General features: G+C 21.7%; 3 protein-coding genes across 4 annotated transcripts in view; 1 reads left to right on the top strand and 2 right to left on the bottom strand.

The window, feature by feature from the left end:
• LOC122510527 (COMM domain-containing protein 4) overlaps positions 1–22,995 on the top strand; it is a 30,344-nt gene extending 7,349 nt beyond the window's left edge. The window contains exons 1-8 of one of the 2 annotated variants that reach the window (XM_043625268.1): positions 18,600–18,737; positions 20,398–20,439; positions 20,597–20,668; positions 20,916–20,981; positions 21,799–21,838; positions 21,993–22,193; positions 22,598–22,744; positions 22,840–22,995. In XM_043625268.1, coding sequence (XP_043481203.1) covers positions 20,437–20,439; positions 20,597–20,668; positions 20,916–20,981; positions 21,799–21,838; positions 21,993–22,193; positions 22,598–22,744; positions 22,840–22,877 — 567 coding nt within the window. In that variant the 5' untranslated portion in view covers positions 18,600–18,737; positions 20,398–20,436 and the 3' untranslated portion in view covers positions 22,878–22,995. Of the gene's footprint in view, positions 1–18,599; positions 18,738–20,397; positions 20,440–20,596; positions 20,669–20,915; positions 20,982–21,798; positions 21,839–21,992; positions 22,194–22,597; positions 22,745–22,839 lie in introns of those variants that run through there. The other variant, XM_043625259.1, reaches the window with a different exon arrangement.
• On the bottom strand, positions 1,955–11,548 carry LOC122510522. Its single transcript, XM_043625246.1, has 5 exons — positions 11,319–11,548; positions 4,778–4,972; positions 3,951–4,072; positions 3,078–3,468; positions 1,955–2,477 (listed from the first exon to the last, which is right to left on the bottom strand). The coding sequence occupies exons 2-5, from the start codon at positions 4,968–4,970 to the stop codon at positions 2,158–2,160; spliced, it is 1,026 nt and encodes a 341-aa protein (XP_043481181.1). The 5' UTR covers positions 4,971–4,972; positions 11,319–11,548; the 3' UTR covers positions 1,955–2,157.
• LOC122510517 lies at positions 14,204–18,575 on the bottom strand. The gene is made up of 4 exons (XM_043625232.1): positions 18,528–18,575; positions 16,756–16,816; positions 15,832–16,013; positions 14,204–15,350 (listed from the first exon to the last, which is right to left on the bottom strand). Exons 2-4 carry the CDS (start codon positions 16,813–16,815, stop codon positions 14,402–14,404), a joined length of 1,191 nt encoding a protein of 396 aa, XP_043481167.1. The 5' UTR covers position 16,816; positions 18,528–18,575; the 3' UTR covers positions 14,204–14,401.
• Positions 22,996–25,131: the final 2,136 nt, after the last annotated feature.

A 25,131-nucleotide genomic window follows, 5' to 3' on the forward strand; every position in this document is an offset into this window, starting at 1 on the left:
GAACGTTTAAAAATGAATATCGATAATTATAATAATGATGTGACTAGAAATACTTTTATTTTTACAAATGTTGGTTTAAAAATGACGGCGAGTGACGTGGAATTTAAATTTATTTCCTCTGATATTCAGAGAATTGATAAATTTATAAAGAAATATTCTGTCGATTTGAGTTATAATGAATTGTTTCAATTTTACCTTTTGTGCTATATTCGTTTATTCTATTCGGAAAATTTAGAAAAATTTATTCCAGAACATTGGTTATTAGAATTAAATTCAAGTTTAGAGGAAGAAAAAAAATTACTGTATTTGTAAATATTTTTTTAGAAAAGTAGATAGACAATTTAGAAAATTATTATATTTTTTTGATTAAAATATTTTCAATGATTTCGATTTTTGATTTAAATTATTTGAATGTAATTGTGTAATAAATGTACAAATATTATAATAATAAAATAATTTTAAAGAATAAATAAATGAATAAACAAATAAGTAAAAAAAATAACTAAGTAAATAATTAAGTTAGTAAGTAAATAAATAAATAAATAATTTAATTATACTACAAAAAATATATAGAGAATTAAGTAAAATATAAAATTAAATAAATTAAAAATTGAGAAACAATAAAAATTTACAGAAAAAATATTTAATTTAAAAGAAAAAGTGTTTTTTGAATTTTTATCACGTTCTCTATAATATTTTTAACGCAGTCATTCATTTAATTCACTTAATAGTGAAATATAATAAAACTAATTTCATATTCAGATTTTTCATTTAAAATTTTAATTTTTAATTCGAAAAGTAAGTATTAGAAGTCGTCATTCATTTTTCTTTAATTTAAATGAAGCATAATTACGAAAAATAATTATAAACAATTAAAAATTGTACAATTTCGATAAAATTTCATATTGAAAAATTGCAAAATATTGAAAAACTGAATAATTACAAAAAAAATGGCAAAATTGCAAAATAAATTGCAAAAAAATTTGTTAGTTAAACAATCGCTAATTAAAAAGTTGCAAATTGAAAAAATAAAAATTAAACAATTGCAAAAAAATCGAATTTTTTAACTCCTTATTTGATTTTCTAAAAAAAACTAAACAAGAAATTAATATCAAGTGATTGGAATTGAAAATAAATTGACAAAATTGTTTTGTTTATATAAATAAAAACAGGTAATAACAGAGCGTAAATATTTATTAAGTGCATAATTTTTTTCTTTTATATTTAAAACATTATTTATTTCTTTGTATCTTTTTTTTTCAATAATTTTATAGAATTTTTCTCATATTTTTTCACAACGTTTTAAATAATAAATTTTTCATTTTTATACATATAGAGATGTTAAACTTTTTAAACTTAATTTTATAAAAATGTATAATATAATGATTCACATAATTTATATTACATGAGAGATATAATAAATAAATTATTATTATTATTATTAGCATTATGTGATCCTATTAAATAAATTATTATTTTAGAGTGAATTTGTTAAATAAATTATTACCGTATATTCAGTAATTCTATTAAATAAATTAATTATCATGATCCTATTAAATTAAAATTTTTAACAATTATTCGGTAATCATATTTTATAATAGTTTTCCTACACAGTCTCGATTAAAATTTTTATATTTGATTTATAAAATTTTTTTTTCCAAGAGGGAAAAAAATTCATAATCCTCCCAATAATTTTTTGTTGTTGACAATTTGTATTATTTATTTTCTTTTCAATTCAGTATTAAAATTCAGGAAATTTACTTAATAACAAAAATGTAAATTCTGATCGACTATTTTTTAAAATTGTCCATTTCTTTCTGTTTAATTTTTATTTGTTTTTATTTGAACCAAAAAATATTTTAATATATTTTTTTAAATTAATTTCTTAAAATTCCAATTAATAATTAATAAATTAATACTAATAAATTATTAATTCATTTCTTATTAAGTCCTTATTAATTAAAAATTATTAATTAACTACTAATTATTTTTAATAATAATTTTTTTAAAAACATTTTCTCTATTGGGAAGATTTGTTTTTCAAAAAAAATATGAAAAAGAAAACGAACTTATGAAAGCTTTTTCGTTTGGAAATTTGGTAGTATTTCTATGGGATGATAATTTATAAAAAGAAAATCAGTCAAAAAATTGTTTTTTTTATCCCCCCCAAGGGAAGAAGACTTTTCTAACAAAAAATGAAGCCGGTGGTCTACGTTCTGTATCATTTGGATTATCGGGTATTGCTTCTGGACTTCGTTTGCCACCCCACGGTTGAAATTCTCTTTTTTTTAAAGCACGCATCGATCTTTTTTTTGGTAACCTTGACTTGAGTGATTCAAAAAAATCCTCTCCACTCAAATGTAAATTTTCACCATTCTGCCGATTGACAAATCTCTTGCCGCCCCAACTTCCAAATTTTTGAGCTCTTCTTTCATCAATTTTTCTCATCAATTTTTCTTGATACTTTCCCAATTGATCTGTGAAAATTAAAATATTTTTAATAATGGTAATAAAATTTTTCTAAAAAAAAGAAATGTTTTACTATTTTTCATTTATCACTTATAATTAAAAATGAGAAATTAAATTTTTTAAATTTTAATTCGTTAAAATAAGGATTATTTTTTACAAATTATTTTACAATAGCTGGATATTGGTAAAAAATTAAAAAATACTAAGGTCCAACCCTGACTATGTTCCTCTTATAATAAATAAATAAATAATAATAATAATAATGATAATAATAATAATAATAATAATAATAATAATAATAATAATAATAATAATAATAAATAATATTAAAAAAGTGTATAAAAAAATTGTTGTTAAAAAATTGTTATTAAAAATTATTTCACAATAATAATTTTTTGTTAATAATATTGAATCGCAAAATTCGAAAAAGGATTTACTCTGAAAAACCTAAAGATTCATTTTCCTTATCAAATTATTATGCGGAAATGACGAACTGTTTTCAGGAGTTGAGCCCTTTTTGAAATTCAGTCGATTTAATTATAATTGTGAAATATACTGAAAAAATATTATTGATTGAGGAAATAATATTATTTTAAATAATTAATTACCTTTTCTTTTCCGATAGTCAATTTCACCTTCGAGTTGATGTAGATCTTGTAAAATTGGCGATGTATAATCGACAGTATTTAATGCCCTCTTTCCACCCCAACTGTTGAATGGAACTTTTCCCTCTGTATTACTTTTTGAAACTCGTTTCAATTCTTGATTTTCATTTGAATCAACACTATTCCATGCATATAATTTTCCACTTCTCTCCGGTATTGTGAGCTTTGAAAATTCATTAACACGCTTACCACCCCAACTGTTAAAGACGTGAGTGTTTTGTCGAATTTCAGGAACCGATAAATAAGATTCACTCCTCTTTCCACCCCAAGGACTGAATCTTGGTGTTTTCTTCTCCTGACTTGATTCCTTGCTTCGTTCCTTTATTGGAATCACCTGTTATAATGAAAGTAATTTCTTATAGCTACTTGTGATTTTTGTCATTTATTTTTTATATTTTTCATTTTCATATTTTTTCAATTTCTTTTTGTATTTTTTAGTTTTTTTATATTTTATATTTTTTGTAATTTGTGTCTTCATATTTTCTAGTTTTTTATTTTTATCCTAATATTCCATACTGTTTATTGTTATTACTATCATTACTATTTTTATTACTATTATTTTTTGCACAATGAATTCAAAATTCTTTCCAATTATTTTTATTTTATGAAATAATTCAATAGTTAACAATATAACAATTTTTCGAATATTATTTATTCATAATTTTTTTTATATTATAAAATATTTATAAAAATAATAATTTTATATAATAATAATTTTAATATTTATAAAAATTCATAAGTATAAAAAATAAAATTAAACCCTAAAATTTAATTTGTACAATTGTAATTTTTGTAATTGGATTTTTATCAACTCACATCTTTATCAGCCCAATAAAACCATGAAGACAGTGGACTTTTTCTTTTTTGAAAATCTGTCGTAAATGTTTTTTGATCCGAAACAATTTCTTCTATCGATCGCTTTCTTCTTTTTTCAGCATCTAATTGAGAAATTTTTTATTTTTATTTTCAAATTTCAATGTTTATTGAGAAAAAATAATTCGACTCAAATATATTCAAGCGATTGTTATGAAATAAATAATTATCTACGAATCAAATAATTTTTATTTAAATAAAAAATTTGAATTAATAATTTCCGTATTTAAATTTTAAACCAAATATCCGATATAATTATTACTAATATGTTTAATAATAATATGATAAATATTATTAAACCACATTAATAATTGATAAAATATAAATTAACTAAGACGACTGAGTGAAAAAATAAAAAATTTGATTTATAATTATTATTTATTTAAATAATAAAGCATAAATATTTTTTTACTGATAAATAATTAATATGGACAAGTAATTCAATATTTGAATCAAAATATCAAATATATCTTTTTTCAATACAACAGAAAAGTTTATTGTTAAATATATAAATTAACATTTTTATAATTAAAGAATTTAAATATAGTGACAAACATTTCATTTTCAATAAAATGAATGAATGAACGAATTAATTAATTAATGAAAAAATAAAAACAATAACAATGTTATAAATAAATAATAGTTAATAATATATAATAAAAAGCATAAGTTATTGTTATAAAATTCTGTTATTAAAAATTTCCAAAAGTAAATGGTTGAAAAAAAATATTTCAAATAATAAAATTATTAAAGAACCAATAAATAATTACCTTCTTTCTCATTAGTTTTTGCAGTTTCGCGCAACTTTTGCGTAGGAATTTTCAAATCCGTGGTTTGTAATTGTGAGAAAGTGTGTAAATCATTTTTGTTAGCCACTTTTTTCTCCTCATCATGCTCGTCTGTTGTTAAATTTCCCACCACTTCACGTGCCAGCAATATTGTTACTGTAAAAAGTAGCCACATACCTAAAACAATAGTAAATAACAAAATTTTAATTACAAAAAAATTTGTATATAAAAATAAAATCAAAAAAGCTTGGCTAGAATATTTTTTTAATCTTAATTAACGCAAAAAAAACAATACATGTAATTTTCTTTTTAGTTTTAATTAACAATAACCTATTGAGAATACATATTATTTTTCATTTAATTAATTTTTATTTCCCAGGATTAAATTCAGAAAAAAACATATTTTGTATCATATTATTGAAAATAGAAAAAAATATTCTGTATTGAATTTCCGGTTTAGATGAGAAATATATATTTCAGAATTGAATAATTCAAAGAATTTTTTGGTGATTAATTAAGTCATTAGAATTATCATTGTTATATTTCGATGAGTGTTGTTCTTATTTTTATTAATTTTATTTATAACTTTGAATAATATTGTCATTAATATTATTGTTTCTTTATCAAAATCCCCAATAAGAAAAACATTCCTTTATTTCTATTTCATTCACGATGAAAGATTTCGATGTCCGCACAAACAATGTACTTTCATAAAATATATTGGGAAATTATATTTTCTCCTCTCTTCTTTTATTATTGTAATTATTTTATTAACATTTTATCATTTATTATTATTGGCAATCATTTTTTATTTTGGAAATTAAAAAAATAGAGTCAAGTCGAACGAAATTTTTTTACTTTCTTTATTTTTAATAATATTATTATAATTATTATTTTTATTATTAATATTTTTAACAATAAAATTATTTTACTTTCTTTATTTGTAATTTTATTATTATTTTTATTATTAATATTTTTAACAATGAAAATATTTTCTAAACATAATTAAAATCGAATAATTCTTAACGCAGTTACTGATAATCACCTCGTTTGTGAGAGAGTTTCCATGCCCTCTAGGCGGACAGTTACAAAAGTGTAATGGCGCGAAATTCAAATTTAGTAAAACAAAAATGCAAACTAAGTAAAAATAAACAATATTAAATAATGATAAATTAAAACTTTTTTAGTGAATTTTTGTATGGTGATCACCTTGGGGCCACTTTTTTAAAAGTCGAATTTTCAACTTTTTTTAAAAAGTGCCATAACTTTTTTTTTATTAATGAAATGAAAAAAACTTTATGATAGGAAGTTAGGTAATAAGATAAAGTTTCAAACGCCGTATTATTGACCTTTATATATAATTCCATTTGAAATTTACAGTCGTTCAAAAGATGGGTGACCACCTTAGGGCCCTCTCCCCTAATAAAGTGTATGATTAAAAATTGGTTAACAAAAGAGAAAAATTCAATTGTTTCAGTAATTTTTATAAAAAGTATTAAAAATAAATAGAAATATTTAACAATTTCATTAGTAGATTCTTTTTAATTCGAAAGGTAAAAAAACATTTTTCCATTTCTTACAGGTGGGTGGTGATATTAAATTTATGCTTCAGAAATGACGATATTTTTCTCGTTGATATTTTGAATGAAGACTTAAGAAAGGAAATTACCAGCTTGGCCCAAATAATGAAAATTGAAATGTTAGAAGAAAAATTGCTATTTATAAGTTCTCATTATTTCTTTTTATTCTCCAGTTCTTCATTTAAATCTTTTTCAAAAGTTGAGTATATCGAGAGAAGAATTGTGACTGATTTTATTTTTCCTCTGAGAGTTTTAAAATGAACAAATAAATGTTTAGTTGATAATGAATATTTACAAATAATAACTAAAAAAATATATAATAATAAATAAATATTTATTTAGTCTGATATAAAATACAAGAAAGATTTATAAAATGTTTTAAAAATAACAACTGAATAAAAACGAAACAACCTAATAAAAATAATAGAATAAATAAAAAAAAATAAATAAATCTAATTATAAAATTTGAAATTTTTTTGACTTCCTAATTTACTAAATTATTAAAAATTTTTTGTTTATTTTGAAAATAACACGCTTAATGAAAGTAATATCAAGTTTTCTGAAGCATGAGTCTGATTTAAAGAAAACTGATGGGAAAAAAAATGAAAACAGTTTTACGAGTTTTAATGAAGTTCTGCAATTCTAACCAGATTTTTCTTTCATTTTAACTTTTACAAATTATATTTATCCCACATAGTGCTGGAAATTCTTAAATTCAAATTTTATAATATTTCTTACTTGTTTCAAATTTAAAATGAAAGTCATTCAAAAAGGAAAATCATTTTTTGAATATTTTTTTCGTATTGGAAAATTCAAAACTGAATTTTTCCATTTTTTGATCTTTTCTTTTTTATTAATCGATTTTTTTACTTTCCATTTTCTTCTATACTCGGCAAAAAAATTTATTTAAATAAATAATATTTTTTAATTATTTAAATAGTTTTTGAGTAAAATAAATTTTTCTTCTTAAAAAAATGGTGATTCTTATTATCTAACTTTTTGTAAATATTTTTTTACATTTTGATAAATTTTTTTAAACAAATTTTCAAACATTAACTTTTAAATTTCCTTGGAATAAATTTAGAAATAAATTGTTAGCTACATTAGTTATAAAAAATAGTTAGTTATAAAAATAGTCAGAAAATGTTTGTGATACTTGCAAATGGACAAACATTATTTATTTATAAATAATGAAAAAAATTTAAAAATTAAGGAAAAAAGAATGATAAATTATTATAAAAAATTCTTTACACATTAAAAAAATATTTTTTGTTAAACAAATTTAAAAAAAAATATGCTAAAAGTTATATGTGTTAAAAAAAATGTGACATAAATATGAAAAAATAAAACGAGATCAATATAACATAAACCAAGAAATGAAAAAGCACGTCGGTTTTGTCAACAAGCCCTACGTTAATTATATTATCGAAAGCTTTTAGAGCTTTTGTCCAAGGGCGCATTATTTTATAAAATATTTCCTCTTAAATTGCACCTGTTCAAAGGGATCAAATATAAAAAAAGAAACTCCGAAATTATAATATTTTCCTACTACGTCAATATTACTTTTTTCACTAAAAAAACTTCCTCGATAAAAATTTTTTTCCCATACAAATTTGTTCGATAACATTTTTTTTTCTACGAATTTTTTCCATACAAAATTTTTTCTTTTAAATTTTTGCAGATAAAAATTGTTTTTAATAATGGATTGATTTTTAAAAAAAATTTTTTATAATAATTTATTTCATATCATTTTTTTTCGTACTTTTCATATTAATTCTTTTAATACATAAATTTTGTTCTAACAAATTTTTTTGAATATAAATTTCCATGTATAATTAAATTTTTTAAATACTTTTTTAAATACTTTTTTTATTTAATAAATATTTTTGAATACATTTTGCTTCCTCATAGAGGAAGTATTTAAAATTTTTCTCATAGTAACTTTTTCGATTCAAATTTGTTTCTGACAAACTTTTTTTGATTCTTTTTTTCTAACAGACTTTTTTAACAATCTTTTTTGATAAAGATTTCTTTTGATAATAAATTGTTTCTTAAATATACATTTTTTAAAATAATTCTTTTTAATAATTTTTTGTAATAATTATTTTGTAATCATTTTTTTTATGTATCAATTTTCTTTTAAAAGAAAGAATTTCCTTTAAGTCAAACTAATAGTTTGGTAAATTTTACAATAATATTATTATTTCCTTGTTTCGAAAAATAATTTTATTATAATTTGAATTTAATTTGACATTTGTTTTTCGATATTTTTTTAAAAATTTTAACCAATTGGAGATCTTACCAATTGGATTTTGAATTCAATAAAAGTCACAAATTTTTTTTTAGCGCGAGTAGTAAATTAAGATGCAAAATGAAGAAATTTACAAAATCTTCAAGTAAAAAAAAATTTCTAGAAAGTGGAAGTTTTGTTATAATAATATTTGGGAATGCGTAGAAAAAAAGTTAATTTTTTTAAATTGAGTATATCATTATGATATGACGTAACTGAGATATAGAGAAAATTTAGATTCACGCACGTCCTTGTGTGTAACCAAATTAGAAATAAGTGTCACTGACTTTGCAAATTAAAACCAAATTTATATTTAATGCATCGCAATAGCAATTAAGAATTTTTTTTTTCCGTTTGACTTTTGACCATGTGGGATTTAATTTCGATTAGTTTTTTACTCTATATGCAAATTAGCTATTCTTATTAACTGTCCTTCATAATTTCTCCTTAATTTTGAATGCTAATAGAATAATTTATCGTAATTTGATGAAAGAAAAAAATTTTTTTTACACGTGCATTTCTAATTGCCGAATATAAATTAAGTCTAATAAAAACAAATAATTTGTTCTAAATTCAAAAATTTCATCCTAATATAAATTTATTATTTTTAGCATTAAATCGTTACGTTAAAAAACTTTAAAAGTAATTTTTCTATAAATTTTTTCATTTTGTAATTTGTCAATTTATAGTTTTCTTGTAATTAAACTAATTTATTTTAGATTTTTTCTTGTTTCAATTGAAATTAATTGAATTTTAATTAATTAGTAAAATGTTTTGATAAAATTTTCATGAAATTAATTAGAGTTAATTAGAATTGATTAATCAGAAAAGTAACCTGATAATTATAGAAATCCCTATCATATAGGTTTAAAGTGGATATAAAAATTTAATTACCGAATATAGATATAAGGTGAAAAATAGAACAAATCCAAAGTTGTAAAAAAGAGAAGAATTTAAACAATTTAGAGGAAGATACGTGACATGACTCGAGGAAGTATTAATTATTTTTCGTCATATCATGAAAATTTTCCTTATTATCTGATAAAACATTTGTGACCAAGTGTAATTAAACACACAAAAATATCTTTTCTTCATGACGAGATTAAGTAAACAAAAAAAGATTGCTTTTTTTATAAATAGACATATACATAGTATGTAATATGTAAAAGAATTTTGATTTCCTGTTCTGATGAATAAATTGTAATATTTTTTTTTATTGCATTTTTTTAACCATTTTTCCTAGTCCTACATAAAGCATACTTTAAAATTTATTAGTTTTTAAAAAATTCACAGGGCAATTGATAAACTTTTGGATCAACAGGTTTTTGTTTTATAGCTTCTTCTTCCGAACTCTATAAATTTTTCATTGAATTTTCTTTTTTTTTAAGCTAAAAACGAAAATTTTGTATAGTTTACAATAATTTACAAATGACTGTAGTTTGTGATAAAGAAAATAATAAAATTATTTACTTGTTTATTTTAATTAAAGAAACAATTTAAACAATTTAAACCGATGCAAAAAATCGGAATGCAAGAATATTCTTCATAAAAAATAGATAAAAAAAATTCTTTTCTAATAAAATTCAATTTACAGTTTAATTAAAAAATTTTGTATTCGAACTTTGATTTATGTTTCAATCTTTATTTTTATTTATAATGTTCCGTTTTAAATTCAGAAAAATTGACAGAAATGAAAAAAATGAGAAAATGGTCACTTTACTATTTTTTATAGCAAAAAAGTAGTTCAATTTTCTTTTTAATTTCAATTCATATTTTTACACAATAATATTAAAATTTTTTTTCATTTAACTACTTTGTAATTTTTAAAAGGAACTATTTCCACAGTTAATTAAATAATTATTTACAGTAAGTAGATTTTATTAAATCACAATTTCTTTCCTATAAAAATTAAAACCGATAATAAAAAATTAAAATAACAATAACAAAAATTAAAATTTTTTATTTTATCACTCGGTTCTCTTAGTTAATTTTAAACATTATCAAAATAATAATATTTGCAATTCCGTTCAAAATTCAAAATTTTTAATAAAAAAATAATAACAAAAAAATTAAAATTGATATAAAATATAAATTAAAATTAAATTAAAACAATACCTAATCATAATAATAAGAACTACAACAACAACAATAACAAAATTAATAGTAACAATAATGATAATTATTAATAAAGTTAAAAATAATAAAATTAATCATAACAAAAACATTTAAAAAAAATTAATTATAATTAATAGTAATAAAAATAATAATAGTGGTAATAATAATATTGTTATTAATTTATAATAAATTGCAACAAATTTTTCACACTTACATAGATATTAATTTAAAAATTAATAAAATTTGTCATAAAATGAAAAATTATCAAAAAAATGTGATTTACAATGAAAATAATAATTTTTTTTTGCATAAAATTTTGCAATTAACAATTAAACAATATTAGCCTTGAAATTGGTATATCCATACTGCCATTGAACTGATAAGAACCATAGGGAAGAACCGTCTTTTTTTCTCTTTTTTTTATCACAAAAACTTGTCACTCATCCGCGGAGAAAATTTATCATAAAAAAACACTGCTGTATATTTTTGATTGTTGTTAATAATAAATAGAAGAAAACAACATAAAACTTGTTCTTACCGCGTAAAAATACACAATGATGTTTTTCAAAGGCCGTGAGAGGAATTTCTTCTTTGATGAAACTTTTGAGAGAAAAAAAATTTCTTATTCCAAGAATCAACGATGGACACTCACTTTTATTTATATTTTTATTTTGTATTATCTTTTTTGAATTTCTTTGGATTCCTTTTTGTATTAGTTTTTTTTTTTATTAATTTTTCTGTATTATTTTTTCAGCATTATTTTTTCGTATTATTTTTGCTTTATTTTTTCTGCTTTATTTATTTATTTTTGTTTTTGATTATTTTTAATGTTTTATTTTAACTGTTTTATTTTTTCTGTATTATTTTTTTGGTATTATTTTTTCGATATTATTTTTTCTGTATTATTATTTTTTTTTTGTTTATTATTATTTATTTTTTTATTTGCTGATCCTGCGAGCTGCTGAGGATGGATGCAATGGGCATTCGTTGATGCGCGACGCTTATCTTATAGGACCAACGTGACCACCAACTCGCTCTCCCATTGGTTCAAAAACCGCCCCGGGAAACTGCCGGTACTTACCTAGCGCGCCTACACGCAATATTCAACCCCCTAGAAATCTTCCTAAGGACATCATTTTGTCTTTTGATTTATCCTTATTGTTTGCTCCTTATCATTTGATAACAAAAAAAAAGAAAATCTTTTCGATAATTATCAATTTTGTTCCCAATCAGAAAATAGAAAAATAAATAAAGGAATTGTACAATTTTATTCGAAAAATAATTTTTTTTCCTCCTTTATTATTAATTACAAATAATTTGTATTTGTACCAAAAAGAAAATTTATTTTCTTCCTTTGGAAAATTTCTACTCTGGAGAAATAATTTTTAAAGCATTTCTATTTATTTATTTTTTATTTATTTAGTTATTCATTTATTTAATTATCTTTTTATTTACTAATTTAATAATTTATTTAATTATTTAGTTAGTTAGGTAGGTTTTTATTTACTTATTTAATTATTTATTCAATTATTTAGTTAGTTAGTTTTTTATTTATTTACTTATTTATTTTTTGTTTATTTATTTAGTCATTTAGTTATTTTTTTATTTGAATTCGGACGGACAAAAAATTTTCCCCAAAAAAACTCCTTTATATATTTTTCGAAAATTTTTTTAAAATTATTTTTAAAAATCCTTGAATTTTTTCGGTTTTTTCCCTATGAAAGTTTGTTTTTTTTGTTGATGCTGTTGCGTCATAAATTTATACAGTTTACTTGGAATCCTTTGAAAAGTCAGTAACTAGTAATTATAAACTTTAATGATACATGACACTGATGTAATTTAACCCAATTTATTTAATAATAATCAAGTTTTATTCACCCTCGAACAAAAATTATCTTTGATGCGCGTCTTATTTTAAGCGAAATCAATAATAATTTTCTTACACAGAAGCAAAAACACTCTTTTTCCATGAAAATGAGAAAAGATTATTAATTAGCTTTCTTTGCAGTAAATAATTACCACCTTTGTATGGACAATAAATAAATTAATTCACATGTGGGAATAATTTTCAAACCTTATATTACGACGAGAGTGTTATCAAAGATAAAAATAAATGCAAATTTTTATTTTTATTCTAATTTTAACTAATTTAAATTTAAATTAATAAAGTTATTTAACTAATTTATATTTAAATTATTATAAGTTTATAACTAATTTAAATTTCTTTAAAATTTTTTTTTCTTGGAAAAATTCTTTATTTGAAAAATTTAAATTTGATTTTGAAAAAAAGGAAATAAAAAATTTTTTTTTTAAGTTGAGAAACAAAAAGATTCAAGCTGCAGGTGTTAAAATATGTGAAGAAGAAAAAAAAAAGACTGTTGGATGTAATCTAACTGATTAAGGAAATTCAAAAAATAGAGTAGGAGAGGAGAGCATCTGTGAAAAGCCACCTACTGAAATATATTTAACCGCCAGTTTGAAAAATTGCTGAGAGCGTGAATTTCTTTTTTACATACACGTGTCACTGCCACTTTGTGCAATTCTTATTCTTCTAAAAAGATGCACTCCAATATTTTCGCGCAATAATTTTTTATTCCCGAGAATACCAGGGGAGACAATTTTCGAAAATTAAGAATATAAATTATCAAAAAAAAAATAAAATGAAAAAAATAAGAATACAATATTTTTCCCTTCATAGACTTCAATTTCTAGTTCATCGAGAGAGAAAAAAAGACGAAAAAATTTAATTATTTCACCCATTTGTGAATAAAAAGAGAAAAGACAAAATTACAAAAAATTTAAAAATTAAGAAACAAAAATTATTTTTTTATTATTTTTGATTTCTTATACAAAAATTCTGGAATATTTCCTAGTCATTAGAAATTAGGAATCACAGTAGGTTGAACAGGATGACTTTAGTTCCAGTCGATAAAATTAGGTCGAGACTATCTTTCACGGAAAAAGAAATTCTTCAAATCATCTTTTATACGCGACCTTGAAAAATTTTTCATTCACATATAATATGCAAAATTAAGGAAAAATTTTTTGAAGATAAATGATTAGAAAAACTAATCTAGAGAAAAAATTTAGTTGATTCAAATATACGATTACTTGTCTATTATCAAATAAATATTTATTTGTATCAACAAAATTTTTATTTTTGGAAATTAAAGTTTGTGATTCAAATACTGAAATTATTGGTTTAAATAAAATTTATTCAATTTAATTAAAAATTATTTGATTCAAGTAAATATTTACTTGATAATAATCAAGTAATCGCTTATTTAAGGCAAGTAATTTTTTTTCAGCGTTGAAAATGAATATAGGATGCGATAGGGTGACGTATTTAAAAACATATTTTATTTTTTTCATTTACAGTTACATTTTACAATTTCAGATACGATTTCTTTTAAGGATTGGATAATTATTTTTTAATTTATAATTCAATACAATTTTTATTATGAGCTTTTTCACCTTATAAATAATTTAATGTATTTTCTATTTTGTAAAATTACAAACAAGAATTTTGAAAAAAAAACCTTGTGGGGAATCGAACCCAAGTTCGACTGACAGAAACAAAAGAACCTTACCCTCAGGCCAAACTACAGACACAACTCTCTATCAGCCTCTCGCAATATAAAATGGTTCCATATGCAAATTTATCTCATCCAAAACATTTCTTTTCTTATTTGACTCAAAAAATTTTTTATTCTCATTTTTTGTTCTCTTTACAGGAAGATTATTGAAAATTTTCCTCAAAATTCTCTCCTTATCGCCAATATCAATCTCCGGCACTAACATACTGTCTGTATTTAGATCGGAAAGAAAATTTTCTAAACGCTGATCGAGATATTGTTCCCATAAATAATCAGGCACAGAAAAATCACTATTTGGACGATAATAGAAATAATTATTGTTATTACTATTACTTTTTTTGCCCCGTGAAATAAAAAATGGCTCTTCGAGAATTTCCAAAATATCCGAATGCTTATTACGTGGATGTAAATAATTAAAATTCTTTCCAATTCCACCCTTTAGATACAAATTTTTCTCTATATTCGCCAATAATTTTTTTTCATCATTATCTTCATCATTTTCACTTCGTTTGCGTACAATTTTTTTGAAAGTTACATTTTCCTTCATTAAATTCTCATTATTTTCATTTTTCCCAATATTTCCTGTTTGTAAATTTGATTTTAATGTATTGATTCTTGATTTATTTTCTAGAATAAATTGTTTTTGGTGAAAATTTATTTTTGGTATTTCTAGTGATCGTTTACCACGAGTGACAAAAAATGGTTCACTATCTTCAAAGCGTGTATCATAATTCTCAGAATTTACTTGCACCCAATTTGGTTCATCTACATAAAATGGTTCCAGTAGACGCCAATTTTGAAAATATTGTGGACATTTTTTCATTGTACAATCAATTATTTCTTGATTTGGAAGAAAATCTTCTTTTACTGATGACATGAGAGAATTTTTTCTCTTCTCATCACTTGATTCGTCAGATTTTTGATGATTACGTTCTTCTTGAGCGTTGGGAGAATTTTGCTTGTTGAACATAAATCTATTTTTGACAGAGGAGAAAAGAAAAAAATTTTTTTAGTTAGAAAGAATAATAATAAAATGGTGATTCAATTTCTCCACTTGAGAACGCCAAGGACGCCACCAGGTGGCAGGAGAAATTCCAAGAAGGAACTGAACTGCCATCTAGCGGTGACCTTGGCGTTCGCAGGTGGAGAATGTCATCTCGATATTGAATCTCAAAATTTTCGTAACTTTATAATTATTTTTATTTAAAAATTTATTAATTAAATACGAATTTTCGTAGAGAACCAAAAATTGTGTAATACAAAAATATAATTTTTAACACAAAAATAAAAAATTTCGAGGCAAAAATAAAATTCTCAAGACAAAAATAAATTCCTTCTTCTGCAAAAATGTTTTTTAAGTAAAAAAATTTTGTTTAATATAAAAAAAATACTATTATTGATTTTTATCAACGGAAAAAATTAATTTCACTTGAAACACAAAAAATTGTCGTTTACCTGTTGAGATCGTGAGAAGAAATTTTGTTGAGTGATGATTCTGTTGTCTGAAGACGCCTTACATCCTTATCTTTCAAGGATTGGTCAAACTCAAAATGGGTAAGATCCCATGGGAAGCGACTGCCTCTCGCGAACCAGAATTGAGGCTCACCTTCTGACAATAAGGGACGATGTTTTTTGCTCTAAAAATACATTCACACTTATATTATGTCATTGTCTCGAGTATGCAGAAAAATATTTTTTTTTCGAGAGAATAAACTTATCGTGACCGTGACGAAAAGTTAAGGGGAGCAAAAGTTTACTTTAAAAAAAAAAAAAAAAACAAGAATGAAAAAGTAGTCTATATAACACAAATTTTTCTTCCCACCAAACTTTTCTTTTTTCGAGAAGGAAAGAAAATTATTTCAATTCATTTATAAACAATGAGCAACATATTACGACAATGAAATTGAAATATTTTTTTCCTCATATAAAATTTTCATCTCATGGACAGTCTTCCCTTATTTTTCAAACTTCTTTTCGAGATTGAATAGAAGAAAAATTCTCGATATTGAAATTTTTCTTTTGGTGCGAATAAATTTTTGCTCTTATAAAAAAAGAGGTCTCAGAAAAAAATTAGTTTTCAAGAATTATTTTATTGGGAAATTATTGAACAAAACACATTATCCCGTCTATAAATAAATAATAAATTAATATCAGGAAAGTGAATTATTGAAAAAAATACTCGCTACAGAAATTTTTCTCTGTGTACGTAAATTTTCTATTTCTGTATAAAAAAAGGTCTTGAAAAATAGTTTTCGAAAATTATAATTATTATTGAAAAATTTGTGAACAAAAAAAATTTCTGCTGTTATTAGAAAATAATTAATAGAAATTAGGAAAAAGATTTTTTTAGTTTTTAAACTCAATTTCTTGTTTTCTTACGTCTAAATCCTCAGAAGTCACTGTTGTAAGCAAAGCCAGAGATAAGAGAATTTTCCTCATCCTGTAAAAAGTGATAATAGAAAGTAGATGACAAATATTTTTAAGAGGAATTTAATTTCATCACAATGTAAAGTTATTAAAAAAAAAGAATATTAATATTTTTATATATAAAATTGAAGATTATGAAATTTTTTAAATTTAATCTTCAATTATAGTTTTGACTATTTTTTCCGTTCAGCTTTTTCCTTATAAAAGTTACTTTTTTTATTAAAAAATAGTTATTTTCTTTATTAATAATCAAACCTCGAACTCATGCAACTATTGATACTTTTTGATATTTTTTTCGTCTCATTCAACTATTTAGCTACTATTTTTATAAATAAGTTACTAATGACACTCATTTCGTTAAAAAAAAGCCACTAATTAATTTCTTAAACTTAAATTTTAAATATCAATTTATTTAGCTAAAAAATTAATTCTAAGACTCTAAAGAAATTGAAAAGGTTAAAAATACTGTAATAAATCTAAGTGAATTAAAAATTGAAATACGTTTATATTAATTATCAAACACTCTAAATTTGATTATAAATAATTACAAAATTACGAATATCTTGAGATTCAAAATTCACAAAGTAATAGTTAATTACCTTTTTTTTATTAAAAATTACTTATGCTTTGCAATAATAATTAGTTATTCTTTTAATTAATAATTTGTGCTTTTAATAATTTTTATTTTCAATAGTTTTTATTTTCTACTTTTTTTTGTTTTCAATAATTTTTTAAAAAATTTTTAAACAAGTATGTGAGATTTATGCTTATAATTATTTTTTTTTCAGTTAACGTATTATTATTTAATTTATTATATATTTTAATTTTTATTCATAAATAATATGTGGTTATTATATTAAATATTTTTTTCATATTTATTAAAATTAGTTAATATATAAAGTTTTAGACATATAAGAAATAAAAAATTTAGAAATTTACAATAAACCGGTTAATGCGAAGTAAATAAATATATAATAGTTAATAGTTAATTAATTTGTAGAATAATAACTCAAATGTAAGAAATTAACTTTTTTCTCACAAAAAAATATTTTTTTTTCTAAAAGAGACTAATTTCAGAAAAACAAAGTTACAGATGGAAAAAATTTCCCTTTAGTTTCTTCTTTATATGAAAATGTCTATTTTTGAAAACCACTTATTTGACACTTAACATATTCTCACCTCTCTCTTGATAATAAACTATACATACATGAATAAAAGTCCCACGCACAAAAAAGAAAATCGCTTTAAATTTATACAGTCAAAGAAAAAGTCTCCTGCAAAAAAGACAATTTCGCCAAATTTATGATTTTTGTCTTCTCCCATTTATGCAGATTTTTATTTTCATTCGTTATTTAATTTTTTTTTTTGTTACAATAATAATTTTTAATTAGATTATTATTATTTAATTAAATTATGTACATATTATTATTAAATAAATAATATTATTTATTCTATTTTTCTCACTTTCAACAAAATTGTCTAATTAAATTGTAATAATTTATTATATAAAAATAAATTTTTTTTATTTTTTTTTTTGGTAATTTGATTTTCTGTAATAGAGTGTTTGAAAAAAAAATTAACTTTCCTTTTTCGATATTTGAAATTTTTCTTTTTTTGCGATTAGCAAATTTTATTGAATTTGAAGAGTGATTAAAGCGAAAAAAAAATTGATTTGCTGTGCGGGAAAATGGAAAATTATAATGACGAATATATAATTTACAGACCTGTTGCAACAGTCACCTGTTGGATATTTGCGAGCACTACCACTTTTATGTTCAGAATTGAAATGACTTGATTTTCTGAGTTACTTCTGTATTTATGGTGACCGGCATTACTTCCCAGGGGTTGTTTCGTTGCGGTTCGAAGATCCCGCGGATTGCATGGGGAATTCGTACACAACACATTGCCCCATGTCAATTTCCTGGTCGACGAGGGTAAACATTGAATACGTCCAGATGCTTTTTAATATATTATTATATTTAATATACCACCGCCTCTCTCTTTCTCTCTCTTCCCCTCGCTTTTATTCAACAGTGAATAGTGCACATGCACCAAACAAAAATTCTATTTTTCATTTTTCTGCAAATTTTCTATTTATAGAAATTTACAATATGAATTTCGTTTGTGATATTTATATACCTACCTATAATAATTTCAATTTGAATATTTTTGATAAAATAGAAAAAAGTGTCTTAAAATAAAAAAAAAAATATTTTAAAAGGTCAACAGAAATTTTACTGTTTGAAAAATAAATTTTATTGAATAAATACGGTAAAATGAATTTGTTATAAAAAATTTTTTTTTTTAATTTGTCCTTAGATATAATTAAAATAATTACTAAATTATTATAATATTCACTTTTTCATATTCAGAAATATTTTTTTTTATAGTTTTAATATTCTACACTCAACACAAAAGGAAAAAATGTTAATGTACCCTCAAAATAGTGATAACGTAAATAAAGTAAACAGAATGTTTTGAATGAAAATAAAAAATAAATTATTGTCAAAATAAACTGGAAACTATTTGACACGGAGCGTTTAACATTCTTGATTATAATAAAGACGTGAAATTAGATTGCGAATGTCTTTCAACCCCTTTTGGTTTAAAGCAAAATTTGAAATTGAAACTTTACAGTGTGTCAAGACCCCTTAATGAATAAATTACTTTTCCATGACTTAATTATTCTTTTGTTCAATATAAAATTTTAATATTAAAATTCTTTTGTGTTTTCTGCTTTCATTCAATTTTTTTTACATTTCTTATTTTATATTTCAATTTCCTTCAATTCCTCTCAATATTTTTCAGTTTTTTTTCAATTTTTTGCAATTTTCTTTTAATTTCTATTAATTTTTTTAACTGTTAGAATTTATTTTCCATTTTCTTAACTGAAATTATGTAAATAACTTGGAAAGAATGAATTTAAATTGATGGAAGTTATCTTAAATCTCCCTAACTTAGTGTCTGACCAAAGTCACTTTTTACTACTTGAATAAATTATTTTAATTTCTTCCAATTTTTTTTTGGATATCCTTCAATACCTTTCAATATCTTTTCATTTCTTTAAATTATTTCCGAAAATTTCTTTTAGATTCTATTAATTCTTCTTCTAATTTCTTTAAATTTTTTCAATTTTTTCAATTTCTTTAAATTTTTTTTAATTTCTTTAAATTTATTTCATTTCTTTAAATTTTTTAATTATTAAAATTCATTTTCCATTTTCACAATTTGATATGATGTAAAAAATTTGGAAAAAATTCATTCAAATTGATGAAATCATCTCATATTTCTCAGAATTTTTGTCTGACTAAACTCGACTTTTACTACTTGAAGGAACAACTTTACTTAAATTTAAACAACTAATAAATAAACAAAAAGTCGATAAAAATAATATTTTTAAGCAATACAATTTTTCGTGTCTTTTTATTGTTTATATGTTATTTTTTAAAACAGCGAGTGTGCAAAAAAATAATAATAATTAATATACCTACATAATTAAAAAATAATTTTTTTTTTTGATAATATCATAAAAATTTTAAATTGATAATTTTATGATAATGTTATTAAAAAAATTGAAATTGTTTTCTGTTGCAGAGCTTTTAACTGAAGTGTACGAGATAAAAATTTACTACAATGGTAAATAATTACACATTATTTTAATATTCTTTTTTCATTATGAATTAAATTCGTTTTCAATAAATTAAAAAATCTATTAATTTTCCTTTGAAATTATTGTTATATTATTCATTAATTGCTTAAATTTTATTCCAATGACCATTTTTTTTTCTCGCAGAGGTTTCGCTTCTTGGGTGATGGAGACTGTCCTGATTGGCTCCTGGCTGAAATAAATACATTGTCACGAATGGTGAGAAAATTCATTTAAAATTATAATATAAAATAAAAAATTAACTAAAGAATGTTTTTTTTTCTTTAAATTATTTTTCTATTTAAGTAAATTGAATATTGTATATTAAATTATTATTATAATAATTATATTATTTTTATTCGATTATTTTAAAATCGCATGAAAAAATAAATAATAAAATTAAAAATATTTATAACACAAAAAGGAAAAAAAAAATATAGAAATTAACAGAATGTTCCATTTTCAGACATCAATTAAAATGAAATTACTCTGTCAGGTTGTTGTTAAATCTTTAACAGAAGGAGAGTTTGATGTAAGTATTATTCTTTTGTTATTATCGTAACAAATTGTTAATAATAAAAAATTGTACAGTTTGTTAATTTAGTGAAAATTAAAATCTTTTTTTAATATTATTTTTCTTGATTAACTTTTGAAGAGTAAAATAATATTTTATAAAATTTTATTTTAATATGTATTATAAAAAAATATTAACGTAGGACTGATATTATATTTGAATTTTCCAACCGTGGAATCTAACTCAATGTAGCTTTATGGAAGACTAAGGATACTTATTGAAACTGTCACCTTACAGTAAGAGAGAATATAGTGAACAAAGATAAAATATACTTTCACCAGATAGAGTTCATTCCAACAAAAAAGCTTACGAATTTTATCATCGCAAAATAAATATTTTTTAATACTTTCTCAATTTTTTCAGAATTTATATTTGAATTTTAATAATTTATTTGTGTGTCCAATTTTAAAGTTTTATCTTTCTTTTTACTCTTACGTTTCATGTATTTATTCAATTGTTTAATGACTAAAAGCCAGTACAATGTTCTTAACAATAATTATTAACAAAAGACAACAATAAAAAATAAAAAATTAATATTTTTTATAAAAATATTTAAAATTAATTTAATTATTAATTATTATAAATTATTAATAATTATTTACACACAAAGAACAATAGAAAAAAAAATTTATTTTTTATCTCTTATTTTTGTATTCTTTATGTTTTTACCTTTGGTTTTAGTTTTTGTTATTATTTTTTTATTTTGCTTGTTTATTTATATTGTTAAATACTAGTTATAATTTTCTAATTATTCCATTTTTCTTTTGATTTTCAGGAGGAGAAAGTAAAGAAACTAACGCAAGATGCTAAACTTGGTGTGTATTGTTCTCACTAACAGTAAACTTTTAATTAAAATAATTAATTTTTAAGCATAGAAACGTTTTCCTCTAATTTAGTAAAAAAGAATATTTTCATCGAATTTAAATTTAAATTAAAATTTTGTTTTTTCAAAAAAAAAAAAAAAAATAGAATTGGATGATTCAAAAGCAATTGTAGCGGCCTTGGAATTAATTTTAACATCCTCAGCACGTTACGGTGTCTCTCCGGCAGATTTAAGCAGCGAATTACAACAACTTGGACTTCCTCGTGAACATAGTGCCGCAATTGCCCGAATTCATACCGATAATTGTCCTCAAGTTACTGCAATTCTCACCTCCCAATCTCTTAGACGTAAGTATATAATAATTTTTTATACTTTTTTTATATATATTTTGAAAATTCATTTTTACTTCTATTTCGACTTTCACTTTGACTTTTATTTAGACTTTGATTTCCAATTTGACTTTCGCATTTATTTTTCACTTTCACTTTCACTTTGATTTTCACTTTCACTTTCACTTTCACTTTGATTTTCACTTTCACTTTCACTTTCACTTTGAAAGCTACAATCAAAGTCAAAGTGAAAGTCAAAATTAAAGTAAAAGTCAAAGTTAAAATCAAAGTCAGAAAGTTAAATTACATAATAACACCACAGATCTTACAAAATTTACTAATTTTTACAAAGAATACTAAATAAAATAATAAAAATACAAACAATGTTAAAATTTAGTTTTAAATTTCTTACTTTTTTCTAGTAAATCGTTTAACAAGCTTTGAAATTGTTCCCGGTGAAAATTCATCGCCATTTAATAAAATTACACTCAAGTTGAAAAATATCAATGGACAGGAGGACGAAACAAGTATAAATATTTTGAGGAACGAAATTCCAGTTCTACTAGCGGGTAATCGATTATATTTTACACTATTTTCAGAAAAAAAAATCCTGTATTCCAAACTTTTAAAAAATATTTTTTAAATTTACTCTTCATTTTTTCAGATTTAAAAAAAGCAAGAGCCAAAATGGATGAGTACTAAAAAAAGGAAATTTTTTTCTACGAGAAATGAAGCTGAAATTTTTTACAAGAACTTTTTATTGAAAACTTAAGAAATAATAGGATAAAATAATGTAATTAGTAATAATTAATAGATAGTAATTAATAAATAATTCATAAATAATAATTACTTTTTATTATATTAAATTACAATTTGATCAAATAATAATTAATTAATTATATGTAATTTAAATAAAGTAAATGTAATAATTGAAATTATTGAACAAAATATATATTTTCATTGAATAATTTATTAATATTTTCTTGGTAAATGAATATACAAAGTTTACATTAAGTTTCAATGGTTTATACGTTGCTTGAATAATATTTGATACGTTGTGACGATAATAGTGCCGCTTTTTATAACTGCGCTCAAGTTATGTTTTTTTTTCTTCATTTTTTCCCTTTTTTTCTCTCTTTAATTTTACTTGTTTTTTTTTCTTGTCTTTATTTCTCTCTGTTTCACGCAGTGAGATTTCCGATCATCCGGCAATTAAAAAAAGAAAACTCAATAATTAATTTTTATTCACGCATCAAAATTTTACAACGTAAACAAAAAATTTTGTTTTTCCTTTCTTTTCATTACAAAAAAAGCGATTTTCACCTTAGTTGAAAATTTATTATCTTCATAAATTTTTCCTCTAATACTAATTAAAACTATAAAAAAAAAGATAGTAAAATATCTTCAGTACAAATTCGTTTTTAAATCTATAATATGACAAAAATTTCTCGTACTATAATTAAGTAAAAATTTCTATCCACACTGGGCTTTTCTCTTCCTTTTTGTTTAAAATTACTTTACAATTATTATTATAAATTAAATATTGTTATAATGATAAAATTAAATATTGTTACAATGATAAAATTAAATATTATTACAATAATAAAATTAATACTTATTACAATAATGATAAAATTAATAATTATGGTAATTACATAATATTTTACGGCGCGGAGAAAAGTGACGCAAAAAGTATATGAAAATATTACCAAAAAAAAATTATTATTATTATTATTATTATTATATCGCACTTGCGACGTGAAATCTCAGTGCGAGAACGCTTGTAATTTGTATAATAATAAATTTGAATAAATACCAAGGCTATTCTAATCAGTCTTTATACAATATTCGTACAATTAGCTTTCACATGATTCATTGTTATATTATTTACAGCGTTTTTCTTTTTTAATGTGTTTTTTCTTTGACGACCTAATTAATTTTTTTTTTCGCCATTTGACGCGAAGCAGAGAGCTCTTGACCGGCTATCCATTACAATCAAAAACTTAATCTCATTAGGGTGGAAATAATTCAAATTAGTTTTCAGTTTACATAAAGTTCAAATAGTCACAAAATGTTAATTTTGATAAAAAAATATGAGAGAAATTTTAGAATAATTGTAATTTTCCCATTTTAAGTTAAATTAAAAATTTAATTAGGTATTATGTCAAAATATATCAGTAAATTTTTTTCTGTACTTTTTTCTGAATTTTTTTTTTTGTAGGTACTTTTTCTGTATTTCATTTTTTGTATTTTTTCCTCTTTTTGAAATTAATTTTGGAAAAATAAAATTGTCAATAATTTCTACTTTTTCAATAATTACAATTTTTAAAGTATAAATAAAATAGAAACAAATTTTGGTATTAATATTTTGTCTGATAAATATTTTTTCAAAAAGGTTTAAATTTTACTAATACTCATATTTTTTGTATAAATTTTAGTATTACGAATATTTTTTGTATAAATATTAATAATACAAATAATCTTCGTATTAGTGTTAGTTAATTACACACTTTTTTCGTAAAAATATTTGCTTGATAAATATTTTTAGAAAAAAATTTGTAATTCTTTCGTAACTCACAGTATAAAATTATAAATAATAATTATTTATATTATTTATAATATTTATAATTTTATTTGTAATAATATTTATCAGTATAATAAAAAAAATACACGTAGCTATGTTAATAAATAAAATTACCGAAAATATTTTTTAAAAATTGAATAATAAAATTAAAAAATATTTTTGAAAAAATTGAATAACAAAATTAGAATAAAATTTAAAAGAGAAACAATTATTTCCACCCTAAAATTTACTTTTCAATTTTTTTCGTTTGAAAAAAATGACTTTCACTGGAAAAGGCATAAAAAAATGGGAAATTGCACGAACTGATTTTTCTTTTCCATCTTTTATTTCTTTTGCCGAATTTTTCCTCTCATAATATTTTTATCAATCCGG

Source organism: Leptopilina heterotoma, unplaced genomic scaffold (assembly GCF_015476425.1).
Source record: "Leptopilina heterotoma isolate Lh14 unplaced genomic scaffold, ASM1547642v1 Lhet_120, whole genome shotgun sequence".
Classification (NCBI taxonomy): domain Eukaryota; kingdom Metazoa; phylum Arthropoda; class Insecta; order Hymenoptera; family Figitidae; genus Leptopilina; species Leptopilina heterotoma.

Coding starts and splice junctions, on each gene's coding strand:
- LOC122510522 (XM_043625246.1), bottom strand. CDS start 4,970: ATGTGGCTACTTTTTACAGTAACAATATTGCTGGCACGTGAAGTGGTG. Junction 3,469..3,950: donor TTTATTGGGCTGATAAAGAT/GTGAGTTGATAA, acceptor TCATTATAACAG/GTGATTCCAATAAAGGAACG. Junction 2,478..3,077: donor TGACTATCGGAAAAGAAAAG/GTAATTAATTAT, acceptor TAATTTTCACAG/ATCAATTGGGAAAGTATCAA.
- LOC122510517 (XM_043625232.1), bottom strand. CDS start 16,815: ATGAGGAAAATTCTCTTATCTCTGGCTTTGCTTACAACAGTGACTTCT. Junction 16,014..16,755: donor TGACTTCTGAGGATTTAGAC/GTAAGAAAACAA, acceptor ATGTATTTTTAG/AGCAAAAAACATCGTCCCTT. Junction 15,351..15,831: donor TCTTCTCACGATCTCAACAG/GTAAACGACAAT, acceptor TGTCAAAAATAG/ATTTATGTTCAACAAGCAAA.